Consider the following 26,919-nt stretch of genomic DNA (forward strand, 5'->3'; position numbering starts at 1 on the left):
CAAATAAATTTCCCTAAAAGAAAAAAATAAGCTCAGCAAGTGGATTGATGAGAGCTTTTTAATAGTCTGCACAGCTCGTGTGTGCCGTGTGAATGAATCAGCTCGGTCAAGTGAAGAGTGGGTGCTTGAATGAACGGCCAATCATATTGCTCAAATATAGCACGACTCCATTTTGTTGATCCCTGCCTACAGGCAGAAACTTAAACAAGAGGCTCCCACGCTGAGGTCTGTCCAACGCTGGTCAGACCAAGCTGACTCCACACTCCAAGACTGCTTCCATCACGTGGACTGGGACATGTTTCGTATTGCGTCAGATAAAAATATTGACGAATACGCTGATTCGGTGTGCGAGTTCATTAGAACGTGCGTTGAAGATGTCGTTCCCATAGCAACGATAAAAACATTCCCTAACCAGAAACCGTGGATTGATGGCAGCATTCGCGTGAAACTGAAAGCGCGAACCACTGCTTTTAATCAGGGCAAGGTGTCTGGCAACATGACCGAATACAAACAGTGCAGCTATTCCCTCCGCAAGGCTATTAAACAAGCTAAGCGTCAGTACAGAGACAAAGTAGAATCTCAATTCAACGGCTCAGACACAAGAGGCATGTGGCAGGGTCTACAGTCAATCACGGACTACAAGAAGAAACCCAGCCCAGTCACGGACCAGGATGTCTTGCTCCCAGGCAGACTAAATAACTTTTTTGCCCGCTTTGAGGACAATACAGTGCCACTGACACGGCCTGCAACGAAAACATGCGGTCTCTCCTTCACTGCAGCCGAGGTGAGTAAGACATTTAAACGTGTTAACCCTCGCAAGGCTGGAGGCCCAGACGGCATCCCCAGCCGCGCCCTCAGAGCATGCGCAGACCAGCTGGCCGGTGTGTTTACGGACATATTCAATCAATCCCTATACCAGTCTGCTGTTCCCACATGCTTCAAGAGGGCCACCATTGTTCCTGTTCCCAAGAAAGCTAAGGTAACTGAGCTAAACGACTACCGCCCCGTAGCACTCACTTCCGTCATCATGAAGTGCTTTGAGAGACTAGTCAAGGACCATATCACCTCCACCCTACCTGACACCCTAGACCCACTCCAATTTGCTTACCGCCCAAATAGGTCCACAGACGATGCAATCTCAACCACACTGCACACTGCCCTAACCCACCTGGACAAGAGGAATACCTATGTGAGAATGCTGTTCATCGACTACAGCTCGGCATTCAACACCATAGTACCCTCCAAGCTCGTCATCAAGCTCGAGACCCTGGGTCTCGACCCCGCCCTGTGCAACTGGGTACTGGACTTCCTGACGGGCCGCCCCAGGTGGTGAGGGTAGGCAACAACATCTCCTCCCCGCTGATCCTCAACACGGGGCCCCACAAGGGTGCGTTCTGAGCCCTCTCCTGTACTCCCTGTTCACCCACGACTGCGTGGCCACGCACGCCTCCAACTCAATCATCAAGTTTGCGGACGACACAACAGTGGTAGGCTTGATTACCAACAACGACGAGACGGCCTACAGGGAGGAGATGAGGGCCCTCGGAGTGTGGTGTCAGGAAAATAACCTCACACTCAACGTCAACAAAACTAAGGAGATGATTGTGGACTTCAGGAAACAGCAGAGGGAACACCCCCCTATCCACATCGATGGAACAGTAGTGGAGAGGGTAGCAAGTTTTAAGTTCCTCGGCATACACATCACAGACAAACTGAATTGGTCCACTCACACTGACAGCGTCGTGAAGAAGGCGCAGCAGCGCCTCTTCAACCTCAGGAGGCTGAAGAAATTTGGCTTGTCACCAAAAGCACTCACAAACTTCTACAGATGCACAATCGAGAGCATCCTGGCGGGCTGTATCACCGCCTGGTACGGCAACTGCTCCGCCCTCAACCGTAAGGCTCTCCAGAGGGTAGTGAGGTCTGCACAACGCATCACCGGGGGCAAACTACCTGCCCTCCAGGACACCTACACCACCCGATGTTACAGGAAGGCCATAAAGATCATCAAGGACATCAACCACCCGAACCACTGCCTGTTCACCCCGCTATCATCCAGAAGGTGAGGTCAGTACAGGTGCATCAAAGCTGGGACTGAGAGACTGAAAAACAGCTTCTATCTCAAGGCTATCAGACTGTTAAACAGCCACCATTGAGTGGCTGCTGCCAACACACTGTCATTGACACTGACCCAACTCCAGCCACTTTAATAATGGGAATTGATGGGAAATGATGTAAATATATCACTAGCCACTTTAAACAATGCTACCTTATATAATGTTACTTACCCTACATTATTCATCTCATATGCATACGTATATACTGTACTCTACATCATCGACTGCATCCTTATGTAATACATGTATCACTAGCCACTTTAACTATGCCACTTTGTTTACTTTGTCTACATACTCATCTCATATGTATATACTGTACTCGATACCATCTACTGTATGCTGCTCTGTACCATCACTCACTCATATATCCTTATGTACATATTCTTTATCCCCTTACACTGTGTATAAGACAGTTTTAGAATTGTTAGTTAGATTACGTGTTGGTTATCACTGCATTGTCGGAACTAGAAGCACAAGCATTTCGCTACACTCGCATTAACATCTGCTAACCATGTGTATGTGACAAATAAAATTTGATTTGATTTGATTTGAGTTTTGTGCGGGTAAACTCACTATGACACCAGCAGTTTTCTACAGCAGACTGCAACAGAGAATATAAACGCAATCAATGCGCTGAGAAGTTACTGGCCCAGTCGACAAATTACCAGACATTATCCTGTCAGTCAGTGTACGACACATTTAACCAAAGAACCAAACATTTGGAACTAAACTGTTTTTCATGTTATAGTACCGAAAAATGCCCAAAGTTTCGGTGTACCGTGCAACACTACTGCAGACCATTTTATTCAGAAACTAACCTCATCCACAGACATGGTGGGGTGTGGGGGGTGGTTGTAGATGCGCTGGAAGTAGCTGTTAGCCTCATCGTCAATCTCCTTACTAAAGTGCTGGTTAGCCTCTGGCCACACCTGAGATAGGTCAGCTGGGAAAAAAAGGCGATAGACCAAATCAAACAATACTGCCAAAGAAAGCCCCTCAGAATCATTTTGAAATGATTCTGAAGGGTTTTGTGATGGACTGCAGCAAATAAAAAAACTATAGTGCAATTTCACCTTAAGACGTTACACTATCAAAGCAATAAACAGACAAATAAACATTCAATTAGAAGCATAATAATTTGCGTTTAATGGATGACTAACCTGTATTTCCTCTGATTCAATGTGTGAAAGACAGTTTCTTCCCAGATCGTACTCAATATTTTTTTTTTAGATGAAAACTGTTGAAGCATTTGAGTCAAGTAAACACTCATTACTTCAGGAGGCTATTAGGAGATACTAAGAATATTTTCAGAGGAAATACACTCAGTCACACCACCACCACTTACAGGCCATCTTACTCTGCTGAAAGGTGGGCGGATTCAGGCCTGGTGTGCTCATCTTCCTTGTCCCAAACGGATCACTGCTCACCGCTGGCATTCCAAGACCAGAACCAATACCAGAGCCAATGCCTGATCCCAGCGGACCTAGACAAAAGAAAAACATCCCACTTCAGTCCTCCATATAGTGTAATCAAAACACTATGCAAATATCTATGGCACGTTCTCTCCTCATACCTGGGTTACCTAGCTGTGAAGAGAGACTTCCAATCCCCCCAAATGGTGTGCTGGGGTTAGACAGTGGAGGGAAGGCCTTAGCTGGGGACTGGGGGTTGCTGAAAGCAGAGCCCAGCGGGGTGGGAAAGCCCTGCATACTCTGTGTGTGAGAGGTGGCAGAGCTGCCCAGGTTGAGGGAGCCCATGGCTGTCAGGGGATCCATCTAACACACAGAATGGAGCACCAGGTTGAGAAACCTGCCTTTCAGGCTAATGTTCACAATTATGTTATAAGACAAAACAATTGAATCAAATTTAGGGGATGATGAAAGTAATGCTTCTAGATTATACACATTCCCCCAAATAAACAGTGTTAGATAAAACGCTCTTCACCTGGAGAGGAGACACCGACACTTGCACAGGGGAAATTGCATCTAGGCTGCTGGTGCTGGGAGCACGTCCCTTTGGTATGACCCCTGGTGGCGGCTGGCGGGCTTTGTTCATGACGTTGCTACAGTTGGCAGCCATGGTCAAGATAGTCTCGGAGAGCTCTTGAGTGACGCTCCTGAAAAAAAAACATTTAACATATACATACACCAAATAAAGAAACGTCCCCTTCTCAGGACCATGTCTTTCAAACATCATTTGTAAAAATACAAATAACTTCACACAGATCTTCATTGTAAAGGGTTTAAACACTGTTTCCAATGCTTGTTCAATGAACCATAAACAATGAATGAAAATCCACCTGTGGAACGGTCATTAAGACACTAACAGCTTACAGACGGTAGGCAATTAAGGTCACAGTTATGAAAACTTAGGACACTAAAGAGGCCTTTCTACTGACTCTGAAAAACACCAAAATAAAGATGCCCAGGATTCCTGCTCATCTGCGTGAACATGCCTTAGGAATGCTGCAAGGAGGCATGAGGACTGCAGATGTGGCCAGGGCAATAAATTGCAACGTCCATACTGTGAGATGCTAAAGACAGCACTACAGCTGATCGCCCTCGCAGTGGCAGACCACATGTAACAACACCTACACAGGATCTGTACATCCGAACATCACACCTGCGGGACAGGTACAGAATGGCAACAACTGCCCAAGTTACCCCAGGAACACAATCCCTTCATCAGTGCTCAGACTGGCCGCAATAGGCTGAGAGATGCTGGACTGAGGGCTTGTAGGCCTGTTGTAAGGCAGGTCCTTACCAGACATCACCGGCAACAACGTCGCCTACAGGGCACAAACCCACCGTCGCTGGACCAGACAGAACTGGCAAAAAGTGCTCTTCACTGACAAGTTGCGGGTTTGTCTCACCTGGGGTGATGGTCAGACTCGCATTTATCGTCGAAGGAATGAGCATTACACTGAGGCCTGTATTCTGGGGCGGGATCGATTTGGGGGGTCCATCATGGTCTGGGGCGGTGTTGTCACAGCATCATCGAACTGAGCTTGTGGACATTGCAGACAATCTCAACGCAATGCGTTACAGGGAAGACATCCTCCTCCCTCATGTGGTACCCTTCCTGCAGGCTCATCCTGACATGACCCTCCAGCTTGACAATGTCACCAGCCATACTGCTCATTCTGTGCGTGACTTCCTGCAAGATAAGAATGTCAGTGTTCTGCCACGGCCAGCGAAGAGCACGGAGCTCAATCCCATTGAGCACGCCTGGGACCTGTTGGATCAGAGCCGTTCCCCCCAGAAATGTCCGGGAACTTGCAGGTGCCTTGGTGGAAGAGTGGGGTAACATCTCACAGCAAGAACTGGCAAACCTGGTACAGTCTATGAGGTGGAGATGCACTGCATTACTTAATGCAGCTGGTGGCCACACCAGACACTGACTTAGTTTTTATTTTGACCCCCCACCCCCTTTGTTCAGGGACACATTCAATTTCTGTTAATCACATGTCTGTAGAACTTGTTCAGTTTATTCCTCAGTTGTTGAATCTTATGTTCATTGAAATATTTTCACATGTTAAGTTTGCTGAAAATAAATGCAGTTGACAGTGAGAGGATGTTTCTTTCTTGGCTGAGTTTTATAAAACATTTTTAAAAAAAATTCTAGATGAATATGATCTTTGTAGATAACAATACAAGATAAGTTGAAATTAAATGAATTATGAAACTAGACCTTAAAGCACCATAGAACATGACTGAGTAATGAAAGAGCTAATTTGATCATAGGCCCCATGATTCGAGCTCTGATAGGTAAACCCACCCTGCACAGGACTGCAGACAACCCAGCATGGTAGCCATCGTTTCCGGGGGAAGGAGGGCGCTTTTGGGCTGGTCTTTTTCTAGGGCCAGACCACCAATGATAGAGGGACAACGTCTCTTCAGGAACGTAACACACGCCTGGATGAAGGGCTCCTAGAACAGCAAACAGGTCAATGACTCATGTACTAGATCCCTATAACTTCTTATAGCAAAGTGTATGTATGTATAGTGGTTGTAATTGCTGTAAATTAAAGGCTCAACTCACACCACTCACCCCATGCTCTCGGATTTTGTCAGTCAGCCATTTGTCAAGTTTGAGGTATTCACGGCGAGAGGCAAGTGCAGCAAGGTCGATAACGAAGGCAAATGGAGTACCATTAAGCAGCATAGATAGAGACTGAAAAACAAGAGGAACAGTTTGGATATTGCGAAAAAATATATTTGCAAAGTATTTTATTTATTTATTTCACCTTTATTTAACCAGGTAGGCAAGTTGAGAACAAGTTCTGATATACAATTGCGACCTGGCCAAGATAAAGCAAAGCAGTTCGACACATACAACGACACAGAGTTACACATGGAGTAAAACAAACAGTCAATAATATAGTAGAAACAAGTCTATATACAATGTGAGCAAATGAGGTGAGATAAGGGAGGTAAAGGCAAAAAAAAGGCCATGGTGGCAAAGTAAATACAATATAGCAAGTAAAACACTGGAATGGTAGATTTGCAGTGGAAGAATGTGCAAAGTAGAAATAAAAATAATGTGGTGCAAAGGAGCAAAATAAATAAATAAAATAAATACAGTAGGGAAAGAGGTAGTTGTTTAGGCTAAATTATAGGTGGGCTATGTACAGGTGCAGTAATCTGTGAGCTGCTCTGACAGTTGGTGCTTAAAGCTAGTGAGGGAGATAAGCGTTTCCAGTTTCAGAGATTTTTGTAGTTCGTTCCAGTCATTGGCAGCAGAGAACTGGAAGTAGAGGCGGCCAAAGAAAGAATTGGTTTTGGGGGTGACCAGAGAGATCTACCTGCTGGAGCACGTGCTACAGGTGTGTGATGCTATGGTGACCAGCGAGCTGAGATAAGGGGGGCCTTGACCTAGCAGGGTCTTGTAGATGACATGGAGCCAGTGGGTTTGGCGACGAGTATGAAGCGAGGGCCAGCCAACGAGAGCGCACAGGTCGCAATGGTGGGTAGTATATGGGGCTTTGGTGACAAAACGGATTGCACTGTGATAGACTGCATCCAATTTGCTGAGTAGGGTATTGGAGGCTATTTTGTAAATGACATCGCCGAAGTCGAGGATTGGTAGGATGGTCAGTTTTACAAGGGTATGTTTGGCAGCATGAGTGAAGGATGCTTTGTTGCGAAATAGGAAGCCAATTCTAGATTTAACTTTGGATTGGAGATGTTTGATGTGGGTCTGGAAGGAGAGTTCAGTCTAACCAGACACCTAGGTATTTGTAGTTGTCCACGTATTCTAAGTCAGAGCCGTCCAGAGTAGTGATGTTGGACAGGCGGGCAGGTGCAGGCAGCGATCGGTTGAAGAGCATGCATTTAGTTTTACTTGTATTTAAGAGCAATTGGAGGCCACAGAAGGAGATTTGTATGGCATTGAAGCTTGCCTGGAGGGTTGTTAACACAGTGTCCAAAGAAGGGCCAGAAGTATACAGAATGGTGTCGTCTGCGTAGAGGTGGATCAGAGACTCACCAGCAGCAAGAGCGACATCATTGATGTATACAGAGAAGAGAGTCGGTCCAAGATTTGAACCCTGTGGCACCCCCCCATGGAGACTGCCAGAGGTCCGGACAGCAGACCCTCCGATTTGACACACTGAACTCTATCAGAGAAGTAGTTGGTGAACCAGGCGAGGCAATCATTTAAGAAACCAAGGCTGTCGAGTTGACAGAGTCGAAAGCCTTGGCCAGATCAATGAATACGGCTGCACAGTAATGTTTATCGATGGCGGTTAAGATATCGTTTAGGACTTGTGGCTGAGGTGCACCCATGACCAGCTCTGAAACCAGATTGCATAGCAGAGAAGGTATGGTGAGATTCGAAATGGTCGGTAATCTGTTTGTTGACTTGGCTTTCGAAGACCTTAGAAAGGCAGGGTAGGATAGATATAGGTCTGTAGCAGTTTGGGTCAAGAGTGTCCCCCCTTTGAAGAGGGGGATGACCGCAGCTGCTTTCCAATCTTTGGGAATCTCAGACGACACGAAAGAGAGGTTGAACAGGCTAGTAATAGGGGTGGCAACAATTTCGGCAGATAATTTTTTTAGAAAGAAGGGGTCCAGATTGTCTTTCAGAACATCAGCTGACTGGATTTGGGAGAAGGATAAATGGGGAAGTGTTAAGGGATTTTTTTTAATCAATGATGACTAATTATGTATACATTTCAATCAGGACTGACTAGTCCAAATGCTATTATGTACTGTACATAATGAATTTTCTCTCTTGCTCCCATTCCCAATTGTATATAATATAGTCAGGAGTTTAGTAACAATGACGGTCTGTTCCTTTGTACAAATGAATGAACTATCTCCAGATGGCAAGGACGGACTATCTCCAGACTGTCTAGAATGTTTATTTATACTGACTGACCTTGGCTTCAGACGAGGAGGGAAGGCTCGAGAACTATAGGGCCTCTCTACCGGTGTCATGAAGAGATAGAACATTTAGAAAACGCTGACGTCATTTTCAGTTTATAACCTGTGGAAAAATGTGTATGTAACCAGTACTCTCTTGAATTAAACGCTGTTACCTGACTTTTAAGACCGGGGCAGTGTCCATACTTATAAAAAATATAGGGTCTTACAAACCCTTAGAATGCATTGACAGAGTATTTAATTCTGATTGGGAAATAACAGAGAAATTTAGAATTCCTTCAACAGGAAGGCTTGGGCGAGTTGCTGTGGGGGGTGCAGTGCTGTTGACCGGGGTAGGAGTAGCCAGGTGGAAACCATGGCCAGCCGTAGAAAAATGCTTATTGAAATTCTCAATTATAGTGGATTTATCAGTGGTGACAGTATTTCCTATCTTCAGTGCAGTGGGCAGCTGGGAGAAGGTGTTCTTATTCTCCATGGACTTTACAGTGTCCCAGAACTTTTTTGAGTTAGTGTTGCAGGAAGCAAATTTCTGCTTGAAAAAGCTAGCCTTGGCTTTTCTAACTGCCTGTGTATAATGGTTTCTAGCTTCCCTGAACAGCTGCATATCACGGGGGCTGTTCGATGCTAATGCAGAACGCCATAGGATGTTTTTGTGTTGGTTAAGGGCAGTCAGGTCTGGGGAGAACCAAGGGCTATATCTGTTCCTGGTTCTAAATTTCTTGAATGGGGCATGCTTATTTAAGATGGTTAGGAAAGCATTTTAAAAAAATACCCAGGCATCCTCTAGTGACGGGATGAGATCAATATCCTTCCAGGATACCCCGGACAGATGCAGGCAATGAGGCAGTGACCGCTGAGATCTTGGTTGAAGACAGCAGAGGTGTATTTAGAGGGCAAGTTGGGTAGGATGATATCTATGAGGGTGCCCGTGTTTAAGGCTTTGTTGAGGTACCTGGTAGGTTCATTGATAATTTGTGTGAGATTGAGGGCATCAAGCTTAGATTGTAGGATGGCTGGGGTGTTAAGCATGTTCCAGTTTAGGTCGCCTAGCAGCACGAGCTCTGAAGATCGATGGGGAGCAATCAGTTCACATATGGTGTCCAGAGCACAGCTGGGGGCAGAGGGTGGTCTATAGCAGGCGGCAACGGTGAGAGACTTGTTTTTAGAGAGGTGGATTTTTAAAAGTAGAAGTTCAAATTGTTTGGGTACAGACCTGGATAGTAGGACAGAACTCTGCAGGCTATCTTTGTAGTAGATTGCAACACCACCCCCTTTGGCAGTTCTATCTTGTCTGAAAATGTTGTAGTTTGGGATGAAAATGTCAGAATTTTTGGTGGTCTTCCTAAGCCAGGATTCAGACACAGCTAGAACATCCGGGTTGGCAGAGTGTGCTAAAGCAGTGAATAAAACGGTTACAGAAGTCATCAAAAGAGAGCGCCTGGGGAATAAGAGTGGAGCTAGGCACTGCAGGGCCTGGATTCACCTCTACATCGCCAGATGAAAATAAAAATTGGTTGTCTAGAACGTCTGGAACAGAGAGTAAAAGGAGGTTTCTGGGGGCGATAAAATAGCTTCAAGGTATAATGTACAGACAAAGGTATGGTAGGATGTGAATACAGTGGAGGTAAACCTAGGTATTGAGTGATGATGAGAGATATTGTCTCTAGAAACATAATTGAAACCAGGAGATGTCATTGCATGTGTGGGTGGTGGAACTAATAAGTTGGATAAGGTATAGTGAGCAGGACCAGAGGCTCTACAGTGAAATAAGCCAATAAACACTAACCAGAACAGCAATGGACAAGGCATATTGACATTAATTAAGGCGAGGCATGCTTAGTCGAGTGATCAAAAGGGTCCAGTGAGTAGTGAGGTTGGTTAGGGTCACGGCGATTCAGACAGCTAGCCGGGCCATCGGTAGCAAGCTAGCATAGGATGGAGGTCTGTTTTTAGCCACCTTGTGCGTTTCCGTCGGTAGGATTAGTGGGGTTCCGTGTGGTGGGGGGGGACCAATCCAATTCACAAAAAAAAAAAAACAATAGATATAGTTAGAGGCCCCAAGACAAATTTCAAAATAAATAAAATAAATTGTCCGATAGCCGTCTTATCGGCTGCTATCTGAATAGACCTAACGATTAGCGGACCGCAGATTGGCGTTCAGGTAAAGTCGCGACAGAGGAGCCAGCCGGATAACTCCCCCGGGTAGATAACGTCGGTAGTCCAGTTGTGAAGGCCCGGTGGGGCTCCGCGTCGGCAGTAAAACGGGTCCGGATAGGTGATTGTAGCCCAGGAGTGACTGATGGAACTCTTCAGCTGGCTAGCTCCGGAATAATTTATGTTTGCTCGGGAATCGACGTAAGCCGATAGTCACATGGATAGCAACTAGCTTCCGGTCCGAGCCGCGCCGTACAAAACTAGATAGATAGATTTGAGCTAAAGAATAGCTGATGACCACAAACCGTGGTTAGCTGAATACTAACGATTAGCCAGTAAAGAAGCTAACTAGCTTCTGATTAGTTTCTGGCTAGCTTCTGGATTAGCTTCTGGCTAGCTTCTATGGAGGATTACAGATTTGAGGTAAATAATACTTTCTTTTAAAACAAAATAGAAATTGGTGAGGCGGGTTGCAGGAGAGTGTTTTGAAGATGAGTTTAAGGGAAAAAATATAGACAAGACGAGGACAAAAGACATCTGAACTGCTATGCCATCTTGGATTGGTACAGAGTAACAAAGTTACAGAGTACAAAGTAGCCTTATATAGCATACAAAATCAAAAATGTATCTTTTGACCAATGGGTAAAATGGGTTAATTAAGTAGATTAAAAAAACAAAAAAAAATACATTAGGTTGGGACCATCATAGTCCATTCAAAACTTAATGGAGTTTCTACCCTTGTAGGATGGTCAAAATTAGGGCAACTAAATCAATGAAGGCCAGAGAAAGAAAAAGGTAATAAATCAAGGAAATTGCATTGCATCAGTAAGGCTGGATTGTGTGCGAGGTTTAACCTGTTTGGGCTAGGGGGCAGTATTTTCACTTTTGGATGAAAAGCGTGCCCAGAGTAAACTGCCTCCTACTCAGTCCTAGATGCGAATACAGTGGGGCAAGAAAGTATTTAGTCAGCCACCAATTGTGCAAGTTCTCCCACTTAAAAAGAGAGGCCTGTAATTTTCATCATAGGTACACTTCAACTATGACAGACAAAATGAGAAAAAAAATCCTGAAAATCACATTGTAGGATTTTTAATGAATTTATTTGCAAATTATGGTGGAAAATAAACTTTTGTTATTGACCAAATACTTATTTTCCACCATTATTTGCAAACAAATTAATTAAAAATCCTACAATGTGATTTTCTGGAATTTTTCTCTCATTTTGTCTGTCATAGTTGAAGTGTACCTATGATGAAAATTACAGGCCTCTCGTTTTAAGTGGGAGAACTTGCACAATTGGTGGCTGACTAAATACTTTTTTGCCCCACTGTATATGCATATTATTAGTCGTATTGGATAGAAAACACTGAAGTTTCTAAAAAACTGTTGAATGATGTCTGAGTATAACAGAACTCATATGGCAGGCAAAAACCTGAAAAAATCCAAACAGGAAGTGGGAAATCCGAGGTTTGTAGTTTTTCAACTCAGCCCCTATTGAAGATACAGTGGGATATTGGTTGTTGCACTTCCTAAGGCTTCCACTAGATGTCAACTGTCTTTAGAATGTTGTTGGCTGAATGAGAGGGAAATTGGTCAGAGGTCTGCCAGAAGTCACGAGCTCAGTCACGTGCATTCACATGAGGACGCTCCAGTTCCATTGCTTTTCAAAAGACAATGGAATTCTCCGGGTTGGAACATTATTGAACATTTATGATAAAAACATCATAAAGATTGATTCTATACATCGTTTGATATGTTTCTACGACCAGTAATATAACTTTTTGGAATTTTAGTCCGACCGTTCCGCTGGATGTTGCATAAGCATTTCGATTTGTTTACCAAACGCCCTAACAAAAAGAGGTATATGGACATAAATGAACTTTATAGAACAAATCAAACATTTGTGGAACTGGGATTCATGGGAGTGCATTCTGATGAGGATCATCAAAGGGTAAGTGAATATTTATAATGCTATTTCTGACTAATGTTGACTGCGCAACATGGCGGATATTTATTTTGGCTGGTTTGGGCTCTGAGCTCCGTACTCAGATTATTGCATGGTATGCTTTATCCGCAAAGTTTTTAATTTTTTTATAAATCTGACACCGCGGTTGCATTAAGGAGAAGTATATCTAAAGTTCCATGCATAACAGTTGTATTTTCATCCATGTTTATAATGAGTATTTCTGTAAATTGATGTGGCTCTCTGCAAAATCTCTGCATGCTTTGGAAGCAAAACATTACTGAACATAACATGCCAATGTAAAATTAGATTTTTGGATATAAATATGAACTTTACCAAACAAAATATACATGTATTATGTAACATGAAGTCCTATGAGTGTCATCTGATGAAGATCAAAGGTTAGTGATTAATTTGATCACCATTTGTGCTTTTTGTGACTCCTCTTTGGCTGGAAAAATGGCTGGGTTTTTCTGTGACTTGGTGGTGACCTAACAATCGTTTGTGGAGCCTTCGCTGTAAAGCATTTTTGAAACCAGACACTGTGGCTGGATTAACGATAATGTTATCTTTAAAATGGTGCCTAATACTTGTATGTTTGAGAAATTTGATTTATGAGATCTGTTGATTTTTATTTGGCACCCTGCAATTTCATTGGCTGCTGGCGCTAGAGGAACCCTGTTCCCAGACAGGTTGATCAGCATGATCATTACACAGGTGCACCTTGTGATGGAAACAATAAAAGGCACCTACAATGTGCAATGTCTCAAGTTGAAGGAGCATCCAATTGGCATGCTGACTGCAGGAATGTCCACCAGAGGTGTTGACAGAGAATTGAATGTTAATTTCTCTACCATAACCCATCCCCATAATTTTGGAGAATATGGCAGTATGCCCAACTGGCCTCACAACCGCAGACCACGTGTTACCACGCCAGTCCAAGACCTCCACATCCGGCTTCTTCACATGCGGGATAGTCAGACCAGCAACCCAATGAAACTGATGGGCCTATGCCCTCCCAGGCCCACCCATGAAATTCATAGATTAGGGCCTAATGAATTTGTTTCAGTTGATTGATTTCCTCATATGAATGAACTGTAACTCCGCAAATCTTTGAAATTGTTGCATTTATATTTTTGTTCAGTATACTACCCCAATCAGATGAACTTGTGGATACCATTTGTATATGTCCGTGTCCAGTATGAAGAAAGTTTGAAGTAGTTTCGCAAGCCTAGGCTAACTAGTGTTAGCACAATGACATTGTATCTGCGAGCTGACAATGCTATTTTCCTGAATCCCCCCCCCCCCTCTAGTCTCCACTGATTTAGTCACCCTAATTTCAACCATCCTACAAGGGTAAAAACAATTGAGGTAAGAGATATGAATTTTTAGACATGTAGTATTTTCCTATTTTAGTATACACTGTTCCTTTTCATGCGAAGTTCCTGTCATTTTAAGACTTCTCACAAAAACAAGAGTATCTATGAAATGTCACCAGAGCACTGAGTGTACCCCAAGCTTTTTCTTTTCAAAACCTTTACATTTATTTCAGCTCGGGTCATGCTAATTTTGCGACCCACAGAAACAACTTGGAAGACGAGGACCACAAAATATAAAATCCTCAAACGTTTAGGCGATAAAGCTGCACCGCTCCTTCAACAGAGCTTGGTGCTTATTATCGGATGTATTAGGTTACAATACCAGACTTTTTAAATATAATGTTAACGATGTTAGGGAAACACCAGGCTGAACAATTCAGAACATGAAGAATCAATTGTCTTGGTAAAAATGTATTTTATAATATAAGGAAGTGAAATGCCATCAAAAAAATGCATTTTAACCCACTGGGCAGAATGGGTGAACACCATACCTTCACAAAACTAAACCACATTTCCTGAAAAAAACATGGACCCCTCCCTACCTTCAAGTCCTGGGCCACATCCAGGATGCGGGAGAGCTTGGCCTGGTCATACTGCTCCCCTCTCATGTACCACTCAGCCATTGAGTGCATGATCAGCTGACGGATAGAGGGAGACTGGCCCTGTCCATGCCAGGCGTAGTGTAAAATGATAGCAGAGTTGGGGTGGTTGCCCAGGAAGATTGGCATGAGGGTGGAGATGAGCTCGTGGCGCAGGGTGTGCCAGGAGGTGCTTATCTGCAGCAGCGCCAGCACCAGCATGTCGGGACAGTGCTTGATGGGGAAGCTGAAGAGCTGCTTTACCTGCTCGTACTGGCCCACCTCAGAGAGGCGCAGGAGGCTTTCCACCAGGTCTAGGCTCTTCCTGTGAGGCGATAATCACAAATAAATGATATCAAATGGCATGACATTGTTCTAATAATTAATGTAAAGGAGTACCTGGTATTGTGGAGGTCAGGAGAACTGTTTTACGTACCAGGTGGCTATCTCTCGGTTATCGTCCTCAGGTGGGGCCTTCAGTATGTCAATTGCTACGGTGTGGCAGGGGTAGTCAGCAAAGCAGAACACATCTGGGCTCATGAGGGAGTGCTGGATGAATGACAGCTGGAAGAGAGTGATAATGGTCATGAGGGCTGAGGAAAGGAGTTCATTGATGTGAATGAAGGAGTTTGTTACCACCGGAAATAAGACCAAAGTGTTGTGTCTTCTCATTTACATAAACCTGACTCATTCTCCTCCTTACCTGTCCTTCAGCATGCTTCCAGGGACGGTAGATTAGGTCGACAGGGAACACCTCCATGCCCAGGCCCCTCTGGATCCCATACACCACCATCTGCAGTCCCTTGCTCTCCCGGATTATGAAGCCAGGGTGGTCAAGCTCATAGGTCACCTCTTTAAAGTTCAGATTGGGGTTCTAAAATATAAAAAGGACATTTTCTGTACAAAGTGCAAGACATGAATGGCAAACTGAAGGGGAATAACATGTAATTCCACTATAACTTACAACTTCTTTGACCACATCAATTAGAACTTCTACATTCCAGGTGTGCGCCTGAGAGCCATCACCTTTGTCCTTTCCATCGCTCCAAATGCCACTGCCCGGAGCAGAGATGGACTGTGGAAGAAAAAAGAAAAACAATAGTATACTTAGAGCGCAATGTCATTTTTTACATGTATTTTTTTAACAGAGCTTCAGTAAGTTACCATCAGGTCAACCCTCACCTGTAGGGGGATTCCATCAGACAAGCCAGAGTGGGTGCGAGCCATCATCCCCAGGACCCTGGCCACCTGGCTGGCAGTAACCTCTCGCACCCCATACTGTAGGATTATGTTGCGGCATTCATCGAGACTTAGAATGAAAGACAGACAATACATTAACAGGGGTAACGGACACTGAATTCCTTAGTGGTCATGCATGACATCAAAAACGATTTGTAATTTGCATTTCAGTTGCTAAATAACAGTCACCTTGCACAAAAGCCATAGCCAACTTCCTGCATGAACTCTGCGAGAGAACTCTCCATCATGGTCTTGGCTAACTCTCCCGAGTCTGGCAGAATCCTGTCCATCAGAATGTCCCGTTTTTCAGGGTATAGCAGTGGTGAGAGCACCACAGGGCAGCGCTCCTGCGGGAAATCTGAACCAGAATATTTAATTGATGGGGCAACATGTACAAAACGACCAGATTGTTGTGAATGAAGGAATCAGAGTTTGTGTTACTTCTGGAAATAATTAACATTTCCTTTCAAGTAGTGCGTCTATGCCCCTCACCTCTGCACAGGGTCCTGAGGAACGCGTCAATCTGCTCTTGTCCGACCCCGCTGGCTCCCTTCTGTCCAAAAAGAAGATGAGAGAGGAGCAGGTGCAGGACCTCTATGGCAATATCTTGGAAGCCACCTTCCTGGTTTCCTCCAAGGTCCGCGTCCACGTACGAGCGGAGGAGGTCCGGGAGCCTTTGTTTGACGAACTGCGCGGCTAAAGACAAATATTTCAAATAAATACTTGTATAAGGATGAAACGGTCACCGGTTTCACGATAAACCACTGTAAAATACCCAACGATTAGTATTACCATTTTAATCATTAAAACCATGTTTGATTACCACGGATTGAAGAATTCATAGTAAATACTGTCCTGCATCAACCAAAGTTAGCAACAGTCTGACGCAGGCACAGCATGCAACATGGGTTTTGTTTTGTGTGAAAACATGGCAGAAGGCAGTGACAGCGCTCGGGAGATTTTTCAGCCTTCTAAGAGGACCAAATCTGAAGTGTGGTAGTATTTTGGGTTTCACAAGAGTGCTGCGGAAAGCTTAATCGAAGATGGTCACACTGTCTAAAGATGGAAACTCTTTCTAAAGACTCTTATCTAGTGGAAGCCCTAGGAACTGCAATCGGGGACGATTTCGCACTGTTATAAAAGTGCCAGACATTGAAATCAGTGGTATGCTGAATTTGTTTTATTTTTAAGGTTTGTCCTCTGGGTTTAGCCTGCCATTTCAGTTCTGTTATACTCACAGATGTTATTTTAACAGCTTTAGAACAGTTTTATATCCACATCTACCAATTATATTCATATCCTAGCTTCTGGGCCTGAGAGGCAGGTAGTTTTTCATCCGGATGTCAAAATACCGCCCCCTATGCCAAAGTTAAGACTCATTTGTATTTCTGTAAATCGCGCATGGGGCCATTGCATGTACTCAAATGCAACACAGAAGATACAGTCTTAAGTGAATAATAATAATACGACTACATTTACTATTCCCTTGTTTACAGAGTGGGCGTGCAGCAGGCAAACCCAGTGATGCACCTGGTCCCTCATCTAGTTGTGACACAGACAATCGAGCAAGCATTTAAAAAGGCAGGGTGCTTATGCACCCACATCAAAAAATGCTCAAGACCTCACTCCAGCCCTTTCATATTACATTGCCAAGGACATGGTGCCCACTTCAAATAGTTGAGAGGCTTGGCTTACGGAGGCTGATAAAGGTTGCCGTGCCTCACTACAAAGTGAGTGCTGCTAATTTTGTTGTTTATTTGATTTGCTTACTTAAGGTTGTGTTCATTTAAACCTGCACTAGGGAAGCTTACTTCATCGCCACATGGTGCCATCTTTAATGTTAATGTTATTATTTTAAAGTTTATGGACACAAAAAGTACAGTCCTGCTAATTGTATTTGTTGTTTTCAATATAAAACTTGGTGAAATGATTTCAGTATGTGTATCAGTACTTTTTGAACATTACCGGCACATTTTAACAATACCGCGATAATACTGATAAGTGATAATTTTGGTCACTATAATTGTGATATGAAATGTTCATACCGTTTCATCTCTAGACTTGTATAACGGATGTCAAGCTTCTTGCTTAGAGAATACGGCTTCCTCCTGATTCAGCTCAGAGGCTTGAACACAGGACCTCTGCCTTTTTAGCACACGTTTTAGCACACGGCCCTTGCGAAGCATCTTTTTAACAGTTGTGCCACGCGAAAAGCTAGCTATTTTTCAGCCTATGTAGGGACACATCAGGCTATGGAGTAAGTTTCACACATTTCCATGTGCTACACTTGGACACATTGATAATAGAATAGCTTATGTGACCCCCCCCCATACAGATAAAACATTGCGTGGTTTCAAATCAGCAGGTATAGTCAAATGATTAAATATAAAACTGAGTTTACCAAAACCACGAAGGTCTGCGTTGCACGAATTCAGCAAAGCAAGGCCAAATATAACCTTAGGGAAAAAAAAGAAAGATTTATGTAGAATCTCAAATTGTTTGGCATATTATTTTTAAACACTACAATAAAAACCACCATCTGACAACATACATTTCCACATTACTTTACTTACTTCTTGAACCTTGCTTAGCTTGAGAACTTTACTCAACTGAGTAAACAAGTGGGTGGAAGGCTTCAAACTCTGAAAATGATAAAGGTTAGAAAACATTAGTTATTCTGATGCAGACAGTAATTTTGGCACATGAGAGGTCTAACGTGGACCCACTTCATCACTGCAGAAAAGGTACAATAATATTTATGAATTACAAAATTATTTTACAAAGATATGAAAATAAACATGTCTCCTACCTTCTGGTAGTGCAAGGGATTGTCGATTGTGTAGCAGAGTGTTGAAATAAAATTTGGCTTTGAAATCAGCGAAACACACTCCTGGATCAGAAACTGTGTCTTGGTCAAGTGGGCAAACGAAGGTAAAAGGGAGAAGAGGGAACATAACAGAACAGGTTAAGGACAAAATAGGAAAGCAGAGTCACTTTCTAAAATAATAAAGGCAAGATAGACAATACCAATGATCATAAGGAAATTTAAAGAAACCCTTAATCCTCATTGCTAAAATCTGTTTAGCAACTGGTGTAAATGAGTATTATTAATCAGAAATTACCTGATGGAAATCTTTGCCACTGCTTTTACCATCGCCACTGAAATCCACATGGGAGAAAAGACAGCGTAACAAATGCCTGTCTGCCTCAGGGCCGTGACGATTCACAATCTGTTGGGACAGAACACATTCAACAAAAGAACAAATAACAGGTCAGCCGTCAGAGCCACAATATAATTGTTAGACCTAATGCAATTCTAAACCCAGGGTTTTTTTCTGCATAGAAACATAGTTTATTCAGGCCACCTATATCCAAACATTGTTTTTAGTGAAATACATTTTTCGGGGTGGAAAAATCTTTTCAGTGTAAACTTAAACTACTAAAACCAGATAAAGAACGTAAAAAAAGATGATCTATATATTGTTAAATATTTGAGAAATATCACTAAAATAGACAAAAACTATGAATTCGGGAGTATTGATTGTTACAATAACTGATCATAAGAACATTTTTTTTTAATTGCAGGAAATTAGCTTAAACTGCAAAATATTAACATTTTGCAGTTTAAGCCATCTCGGCTACATAGCTAAATGTTTAGAATTGAGGGAAACTGGCTTTAAAACGTCACTAAGATGGGGGGCTTCAAAAAATGTTTTAACCAAGACCCTAACTAAATTCAGCCATGCCGACATTGCTACACACCCTGCCACCCCCACCAATTATGCCCATTTATTATACAGAAAAAGCCTATGAACACTAGAATCATATTCGTTTTTACAATCATTTTGTGATAATCCCCGAGCTGACAAGGTAAAAATTTGTCGTTCTGCCCCTGAACAAGGCAGTTAACCCACTGTACCTAGGCCGCCATTGAAAATAAGAATTTGTTCTTAACTGACTTGTCTAGTTATATAAAAAGGTAAAATAAAAAAGATCATTTTGAATGCATATACGTTTAAAAATCTACTTAGCTATAGCCCTTCAAACGTCTGAAAGTGTGTGTACTGCTTTTGTGGCAAAACTAGAAAAGAAAAAAAAGACAATTTGTGAGCATAATACCACATGCTACTCACATGTTGTATATCCTGCTGGCTGGCTCTGTAGTTTTTCTTAGTTAAATTGTCCACCAAGTAGCTGATTTGAGACAAAGCCAGCGAGAGCGAGTCAAGATTCATTGCTGGTTGGGGCGGAAGCAGGCGGCCGTGCCCGGCGCAAAATCACCATTATTCCCCTTTAGTCACTTCAGTGATTGGTTACTTCTGCCCCCCCCCCCCCCCCCCCCCCCCCCCAAGGTGTGAAAATGTTTTACAGCAAGCTACTTCTATCAGTGGATCTTGATACAAAGTAAAGTCCCTCAGTGCGACATCAAGTTCAGAATCTGAAAATAACCAAGAGAGAAAACTAGTTAACACAGATGCACATAAAAACAGTACAAGCTCATTGAACAAATACTATATAGTAGGTAGCCTAGTGGTTAGAGCATTGGGCCAGTAACCGAAAGGTTGCTAGATCGAATCCACGAGCTGACATGGTAAAAATCTTTCGTTCTGCCCCTGAACAAGGGAGTGAATAAGAATGTTCTTAATGTTCTTAACTGACTTGCCTAGTTAAATAAAAGGTTTTAAAGTACACTGCTCAAAAAAATAAAGGGAACATTAAAATAACACATCCCAGATCTGAATGAAATATTCTTATTAAATACTTTTTTCTTTACATAGTTGAATGTGCTGACAACAAAATCACACAAAATTATCAATGGAAATCAAATTTATCAACCCATAGAGGTCTGGATTTGGAGTCACACTCAAAATTAAAGTAGAAAACCACACTACAGGCTGATCCAACTTTGATGTAATGTCCTTAAAACAAGTCAAAATTAGGCTCAGTAGTGTGTGTGGCCTCCACGTGCCTGTATGACCTCCCTACAACGCCTGGGCATGCTCCTGATGAGGTGGCGGATGGTCTCCTGAGGGAGACATGATGTCCCAGATGTGCTCAATTGGATTCAGGTCTGGGGAACGGGCGGGCCAGTCCATAGCATCAATGCCTTCCTCTTGCAGGAACTGCTGACATACTCCAGCCACATGAGGTCTAGCATTGTCTTGCATTAGGAGGAACCCAGGGCCAACCGCACCAGCATATGGTCTTACAAGGGGTCTGAGGATCTCATCTCGGTACCTAATGGCAGTCAGGCTACCTCTGGCGAGCACATGGAGGGCTGTGCGGCCCCCCAAAGAAATGCCACCCCACACCATGACTGACCCACCGCCAAACCAGTCATGCTGGAGGATGTTGCAGGCAGCAGAACGTTCTCCACTGCGTCTCCAGACTGTCACATGTGCTCAGTGTGAACCTGCTATCATCTGTGAAGAGCACAGGGCACCAGTGGCGAATTTGCCAATCTTGGTGTTCTCTGGCAAATGCCAAACGTCCTGCACGGTGTTGGGCAACCCCCACCTGTGGACGCCGGGCCCTCATACCACCCTAATGGAGTCTGTTTCTGACCGTTTGAGCAGACACATGCACATTTGTGGCCTGCTGGAGGTCATTTTGCAGGGCTCTGGCAGTGCTCCTCCTTGCACTAAGGCGGAGGTAGCGGTCCTGCTGCTGGGTTGTTGCCCTCCTACGGCCTCCTCCACGTCTCCTGATGTACTGGCCTGTCTCCTGGTAGCGCCTCCATGCTCTGGACACTACGCTGACAGACACAGCAAACCTTCTTGCCACAGCTCGCATTGATGTGCCATCCTGGATGAGCGGCACTACCTGAGCCACTTGTGTGGGTTGTAGACACAGTCTCATGCTACCACTAGAGTGAAAGCACCGCCAGCATTCAAAAGTGACTAAAACATCAGCCAGGAAGCAAAGGAACTGAGAGGTGGTATGTGGTCACCACCTGCAGAACCACTCCTTTATTGGGGGTCTTGCTAATTGCCTATAATTTCCACCTGTTGTCTATTCCATTTGCACAACAGCATGTGAAATTTACTGTCAATCAGTGTTGCTTCCTAAGTGGACAGTTTGATTTCACATAAGTGTGATTGACTTGGAGTTACATTGTGTTGTTTAAGTGGTCCCTTTATTTTTTTGAGCAATATATATATATATATATATGGTCATATGATAAACTGGGATTGTAAATACCAAAAGTGCAGTGTACAACACAACTGCCATGTGAAGAGAGCCTCATTGCCGACAAAAAAAACAATGGGGTAGGCCTACTACTCGCCTGGTATAATCCTGATTCACACACCACCGCAATACAAAATAACAAAACACTTTAAATGTAATATGAACAAGTTCACATTTACAACTGCGACCCGGCCAAGATAACGCAAAGCAGTGCGACAAAAACAACAAGAGTTACAAACAAACGTACAGTCAATAACACAAAAGAAAAATATAAAAATCGATGTAAGTTACAGTGTGTGCAAATTTAGACGAGTAGGGTAGTAGGCTAACTAAAAAACAGCAACAACTTGCTAGCTAGTTAATCAGCTACTTCGCAACTTACAGGTAGAAAGTCACCATGACCGAGTTATAACGATGGTCACTTCTACATTTGCACACACTAACTTATATATTTTTCTTTTGTGTTATTGACTGCACGTTTGTAACTCTGTTGTTTTTGTCGTACTGCTTTGCTTTATCTTAGTTCTCATTTACAACTGCGACCCGGCTAAGTTTAAGTTTGCCCAAACAAATTATCGATGTTATCAATGTCCACAACGTCGGTCTAGTAAAACTACCAAATTGGGCCTTGACTTGATGCACACCCTTTAACATTTACTACCAGTCCAATCAGCATCGTGTGCGCTGATAATACGGATGATTTCCTATATTTCCCTTCTACACTGACAACACGTGGTTAATCAATGAATAACCAAGCCAAAGTCGTTTAGATACTTAAAGCGAGTTATATTAATTTCTCACGTAGGTAGCTAGCTATGATTTCAGTGTCCCAGTAATAATGCAAATTATACGTTAGTATTCTCACTAACGTTGGCTAGCTAACGGCAACTAAGTTAACGTTCGCATATTTGTCGTGTGTGTCTCATCTAAAAAACAATTAAATGTGTTATAGTCCACGTAGATAACCTACTTCGCTAGCATCTGTTCACTCAAACTTCGCTTACGTTAGCTAATAATATGAACGATAGCTATGTTTGCTAGATGCAGAACACAATTGACCAACTTGGTCTGTTAACGTTAGTTACATAACGTGAATCATCTGACATTAAGTTACTGTTTACAAGTCAACTTATCAATTGAGACAAAGAGCTAGCCAGCTAACGTTAACTAGCCGGATAAGCAAGCACATTGCGTTTGCCAACACCAGCTAGCTAGCTTAATTAACAGATGTGGCAAACGTCAGCCAGCTAATGTTAACTAACGTCAACGCTCAGAAGGCCATATGTTAGTTAGCCAACGACAGAAAAACAAGCTAACGTTACATTTGTTTACGTTACAAAGCCAACAATTCTATAAACACTAGTCAGCTGGTCAATGCACTAGCGATCGATTATTAGTCACGTTATTGTCAATGGAAATACATTGTCAACAAAGTAACTAGCTAACGTTAGCTAACCTAACTGTTAGGTAATTTAACTATGTATGTATGTGTGTGTGAATGAATGACCAGGTACCGTAACTAGCCAACTAGTGTTAACGTTGACTAGTATATAAAAACGTTAGCATGACAATGTTCTCGGAGTACAGCATCCACACATTCGAAATGAGTAAGCCATGTTAAACGTTAATAGATGGTCATTTTCACTAACCAATTCTACTTTGAGATGGGACCATCCAACTGTTCCTAGCTGGCGAACTTTAGCCAACACTACTGTAGTACGCTAGCTTGTCTTTGCTCACGTTAACTACGACGCCTAACGGGTAGTCGCACACTTTTTTAGCTTACTAATGTGTCCCAAATATTTTTAAATATCGCCGATTCTTTGCAATATATATAAAAAACGTACCATGGTTCCCAAAATGTATTTGTTATATTCATTCCTTTTGGGTTGCTCTCCTTCCAGTTCGGTTTGATTTTTCAAAATAAAATGGCGACTGTCATCCCCGCGCGCACACAGTGCAGTTTTCACTTTAGTGCTCGAGGCCGGGCTCGCGTCACTATAATTGTGCATGCCATGCTTCCACATGAGCTAAATAGAAAACGAGATCAATTGATAATACATTTATCCTAAATGTACTTGGGCCATACACCTAATACCATCCACCAAAAATAGTTTGAATGTAACAACAGTCAATGTAGATATACCCATAGGGCTGATTCTGATCATATGGCAACTTCATTGTAATCTCTGTATATTTAGTTTCACGATGATCTTTTCTAAAAGAATACTATAATAACAGTATATTGTTTGGTTTCCAGGCCCCCCTAGTTCATACTCCGTCAGTGTCACTGTTCACAGCTCTGAAATTACAGATGGGTTGGAGATGGCCCCATTTGGTTGGGCTGAGAACAGCTTCTGACATATTGCTTACACCAGTCATGGACTGTTTTAAGGCTGTCCAGACTCCATGCCTTTCAAATCAGTGAGCACGGAAGAGATTGAGAAAAGGGGCACAGCAACAATTTAGTGTCTTGGGACTCTGTGTCCCCCTACTGCTGAAATATGGAACTCCAACACAAGGCACATTACATTTGTGCACTGTTGCATAATGATGACCAACCTGCTATATGTAAGTTTGGTACTATGAAAACCTCTAACACTGTTTGATCTCCAAGCATGCACATTGTAGATGGAAATAACATTTTAAAAAATTATTGCTTTACATTAGCTCTCACAGTAGTCATTGGTGACAGACGTTCATTCATGTGATCCAAGCCTAGCTACCGCACCAAAGGCATTTGTCAAGGAAATATCTTACCCAGTCTTAATGATGCAGGTTAGTGGTTGAGAATAAGGAAAACATCACTTTAAAATATGTCATTATTTACAAGCCACATTGGGATACAGAAATAAACATTCAGAGTCATTGCAATGGGTTAGTGTCAAGACAAGCTTAATGTTTTCAATGATTGAAATAAACTATTATAGACATTCAACCAAACAGCAGACTGGAAATAGACACCATAACCAACACTTCCCACAAATGTAAAAATAGTCTAAAATTCAGTTAAATACTGTACAATTAACAGTAGTCTACTGGAGAACAAGACTTTGCCAGAAGGCCAGTAATGCCATGCATGATCAAACATGTTGGGACGATGAAAAGTGAAACTGTTTTGTTGAGAGTAACTAAAAAGCAACTCATGAGCTTCACCCTTTCAGAAGCTTAGACTTTTTGTTATTGTGGTTTTACAGGGCCTAGGAATAGAATTGGAAGTCAAGCTTCTCTGAATGAATCTCTCCTCAGCATCTTGTGGCTCTATACTCCAGAAATGATACAATGACTGAGGTTAAAGTGCAGACTGTCAGCTTTAATTTTAGGGTATTTCCATCAATATCGGGTGAACCATTTAGAAATTACAGCACTTTGTGTATAGTCCACCCATTTTAGGGGACCAAAACTATTGGGACAAATTCACGTGTATTAAAGAAGTCAAAAGTTTAGTATTTGCTCCCATATTCCTAGCGCGCAATGATTAAATCAAGCTTGTGAATCTACAAACTTGTTGGATGTTTTTACTGTTTGTTTTGGTTATGTTTCAGATTATTTTGTGCCCAATAGAAATGAATGGTAAATCATGTAGTGTCATTTTAGAATACATTTGATTGTAAATAAGAATTGACCGTTTGTAAACACTTCCATACTGAACAAAAATAACACAAAACAATGTCAAAGATTTTACTGAGTTACAGTTCATATAAGGAAATCAGTAAATTGAAATAAATTCATTAGGCCCTTATTTATGGATTTCACATGACTGGGCGCAGCCATGGATGGGCCTGGGAGGGTATAGACCCACCCACTTGGGAGCCATGCTCAGGCAATAAGTATTTGCTTTTCCCCACAAAGGCCTTTATTACAGACAAAAAATACTCATCACCCACTCAGACGATCCTGCAGGAGAAGAAGCCGGATGTGAAGGTCCTGGGCTGGTGTGGTTACACCTCTCAGGTGGATGGATTATCTTGGTAAAGGAGAAATGCTCACTAACAGGGATGCAAACAGGTTCGTGGTCCAAATTTGAGAGAAATAAGCTTTTTGTGCGTATGGAACATTTCTGGGATTTTATATTTCAGCTCATGAAACATGGGACATTAATGTGGATGCTACCCCGATTACGGATATTCCTGAATGAATTGTGAATAATGAAGAGTGAGAAAGTTAGATGCACAAATAATATACCCTCAAGACATGCTAACCTTTCACCATTTTAATGGGTAAATGATATGTGCGTCTGACTTTCACACTCATTCAAAATGATCCGTAATCATGGTAACGTCCACATTAATGTAGAAGTGTTTGGAAATATCCTATTCTTATTTACAATAAAAGTGACTCCAAAATGACAATACATTATTTAGCATTAGTTTCTATTATTGGACACAAAATAATCTGAAACACAACCAAAACAAACAGCAAATGCATCCAACAAGTTTGTAGTCACAAGCTTGATGTAATCATTGCATGCTATCAATATGGGACTAAATAAACTTGAGACTACTTTAATACACAAGTGAATTAGTTCCAATACTTTTGATCCCCTAAAAATGTGTGTGTGTGTGTGTGTGTGTGTGTGGGGGGGGGTTGTGTCTGACCATGTACACCAAGTGCTGTAATTTCTAAACGGTTCACCCGATATGGATGAAAATACCATCAAATTAAAGCTGACTAACCTCAGTTACTGTATCATTTCAAATCCAAAGTGATGGAGTACAGAGCCAAAACAAAGAAAAACAATTCACTGTCCCAATACTTTTGGAGCTCAAGCACAATGGCTAAATACAGTAGGTAGCCAGGCAGATGGCACCATGAGCATGAGGGTGTGGATTAAAAGTCAATTCATGATGGGAACTCAGTTGTCACAAATACTTGAAGGGGGCATCTAAAGCTATTTGATATGCTTAAATCTTA

The 26,919-nt window shown here is 42.6% G+C and overlaps 1 protein-coding gene across 21 annotated transcripts in view; it reads right to left on the reverse strand.

The window, feature by feature from the left end:
* Positions 1-23,961, reverse strand: part of LOC115134041 (CCR4-NOT transcription complex subunit 1-like) — a 40,100-nt gene extending 16,139 nt beyond the window's left edge. For 8 of the 21 annotated variants that reach the window (XM_029667599.2, XM_029667597.2, XM_065022415.1 and 5 more), the window contains exons 1-19: positions 23,853-23,961; positions 19,950-20,254; positions 18,939-19,046; positions 18,626-18,724; positions 18,390-18,458; positions 18,218-18,272; positions 16,309-16,512; positions 16,006-16,174; positions 15,760-15,886; positions 15,542-15,652; positions 15,281-15,451; positions 15,014-15,141; positions 14,542-14,902; positions 6,159-6,290; positions 5,895-6,046; positions 4,062-4,233; positions 3,691-3,892; positions 3,463-3,600; positions 2,936-3,060 (exon numbers count right to left, since the gene is read on the reverse strand). In XM_029667599.2, coding sequence (XP_029523459.1) covers positions 2,936-3,060; positions 3,463-3,600; positions 3,691-3,892; positions 4,062-4,233; positions 5,895-6,046; positions 6,159-6,290; positions 14,542-14,902; positions 15,014-15,141; positions 15,281-15,451; positions 15,542-15,652; positions 15,760-15,886; positions 16,006-16,174; positions 16,309-16,512; positions 18,218-18,272; positions 18,390-18,458; positions 18,626-18,724; positions 18,939-19,046; positions 19,950-20,051 — 2,625 coding nt within the window. In that variant the 5' untranslated portion in view covers positions 20,052-20,254; positions 23,853-23,961. The remainder of the gene's footprint in view (positions 1-2,935; positions 3,061-3,462; positions 3,601-3,690; positions 3,893-4,061; positions 4,234-5,894; positions 6,047-6,158; positions 6,291-14,541; positions 14,903-15,013; positions 15,142-15,280; positions 15,452-15,541; positions 15,653-15,759; positions 15,887-16,005; positions 16,175-16,308; positions 16,513-18,217; positions 18,273-18,389; positions 18,459-18,625; positions 18,725-18,938; positions 19,047-19,949; positions 20,255-23,852) is intronic. The other 13 variants (XM_029667600.2, XM_065022417.1, XM_029667589.2 and 10 more) reach the window with 10 other exon arrangements.
* Between the last annotated feature and the right edge of the window lie 2,958 nt (positions 23,962-26,919).

The sequence above is a fragment of the Oncorhynchus nerka genome, linkage group LG9a (genome assembly GCF_034236695.1).
Source record: "Oncorhynchus nerka isolate Pitt River linkage group LG9a, Oner_Uvic_2.0, whole genome shotgun sequence".
Lineage (NCBI taxonomy): Eukaryota > Metazoa > Chordata > Actinopteri > Salmoniformes > Salmonidae > Oncorhynchus > Oncorhynchus nerka.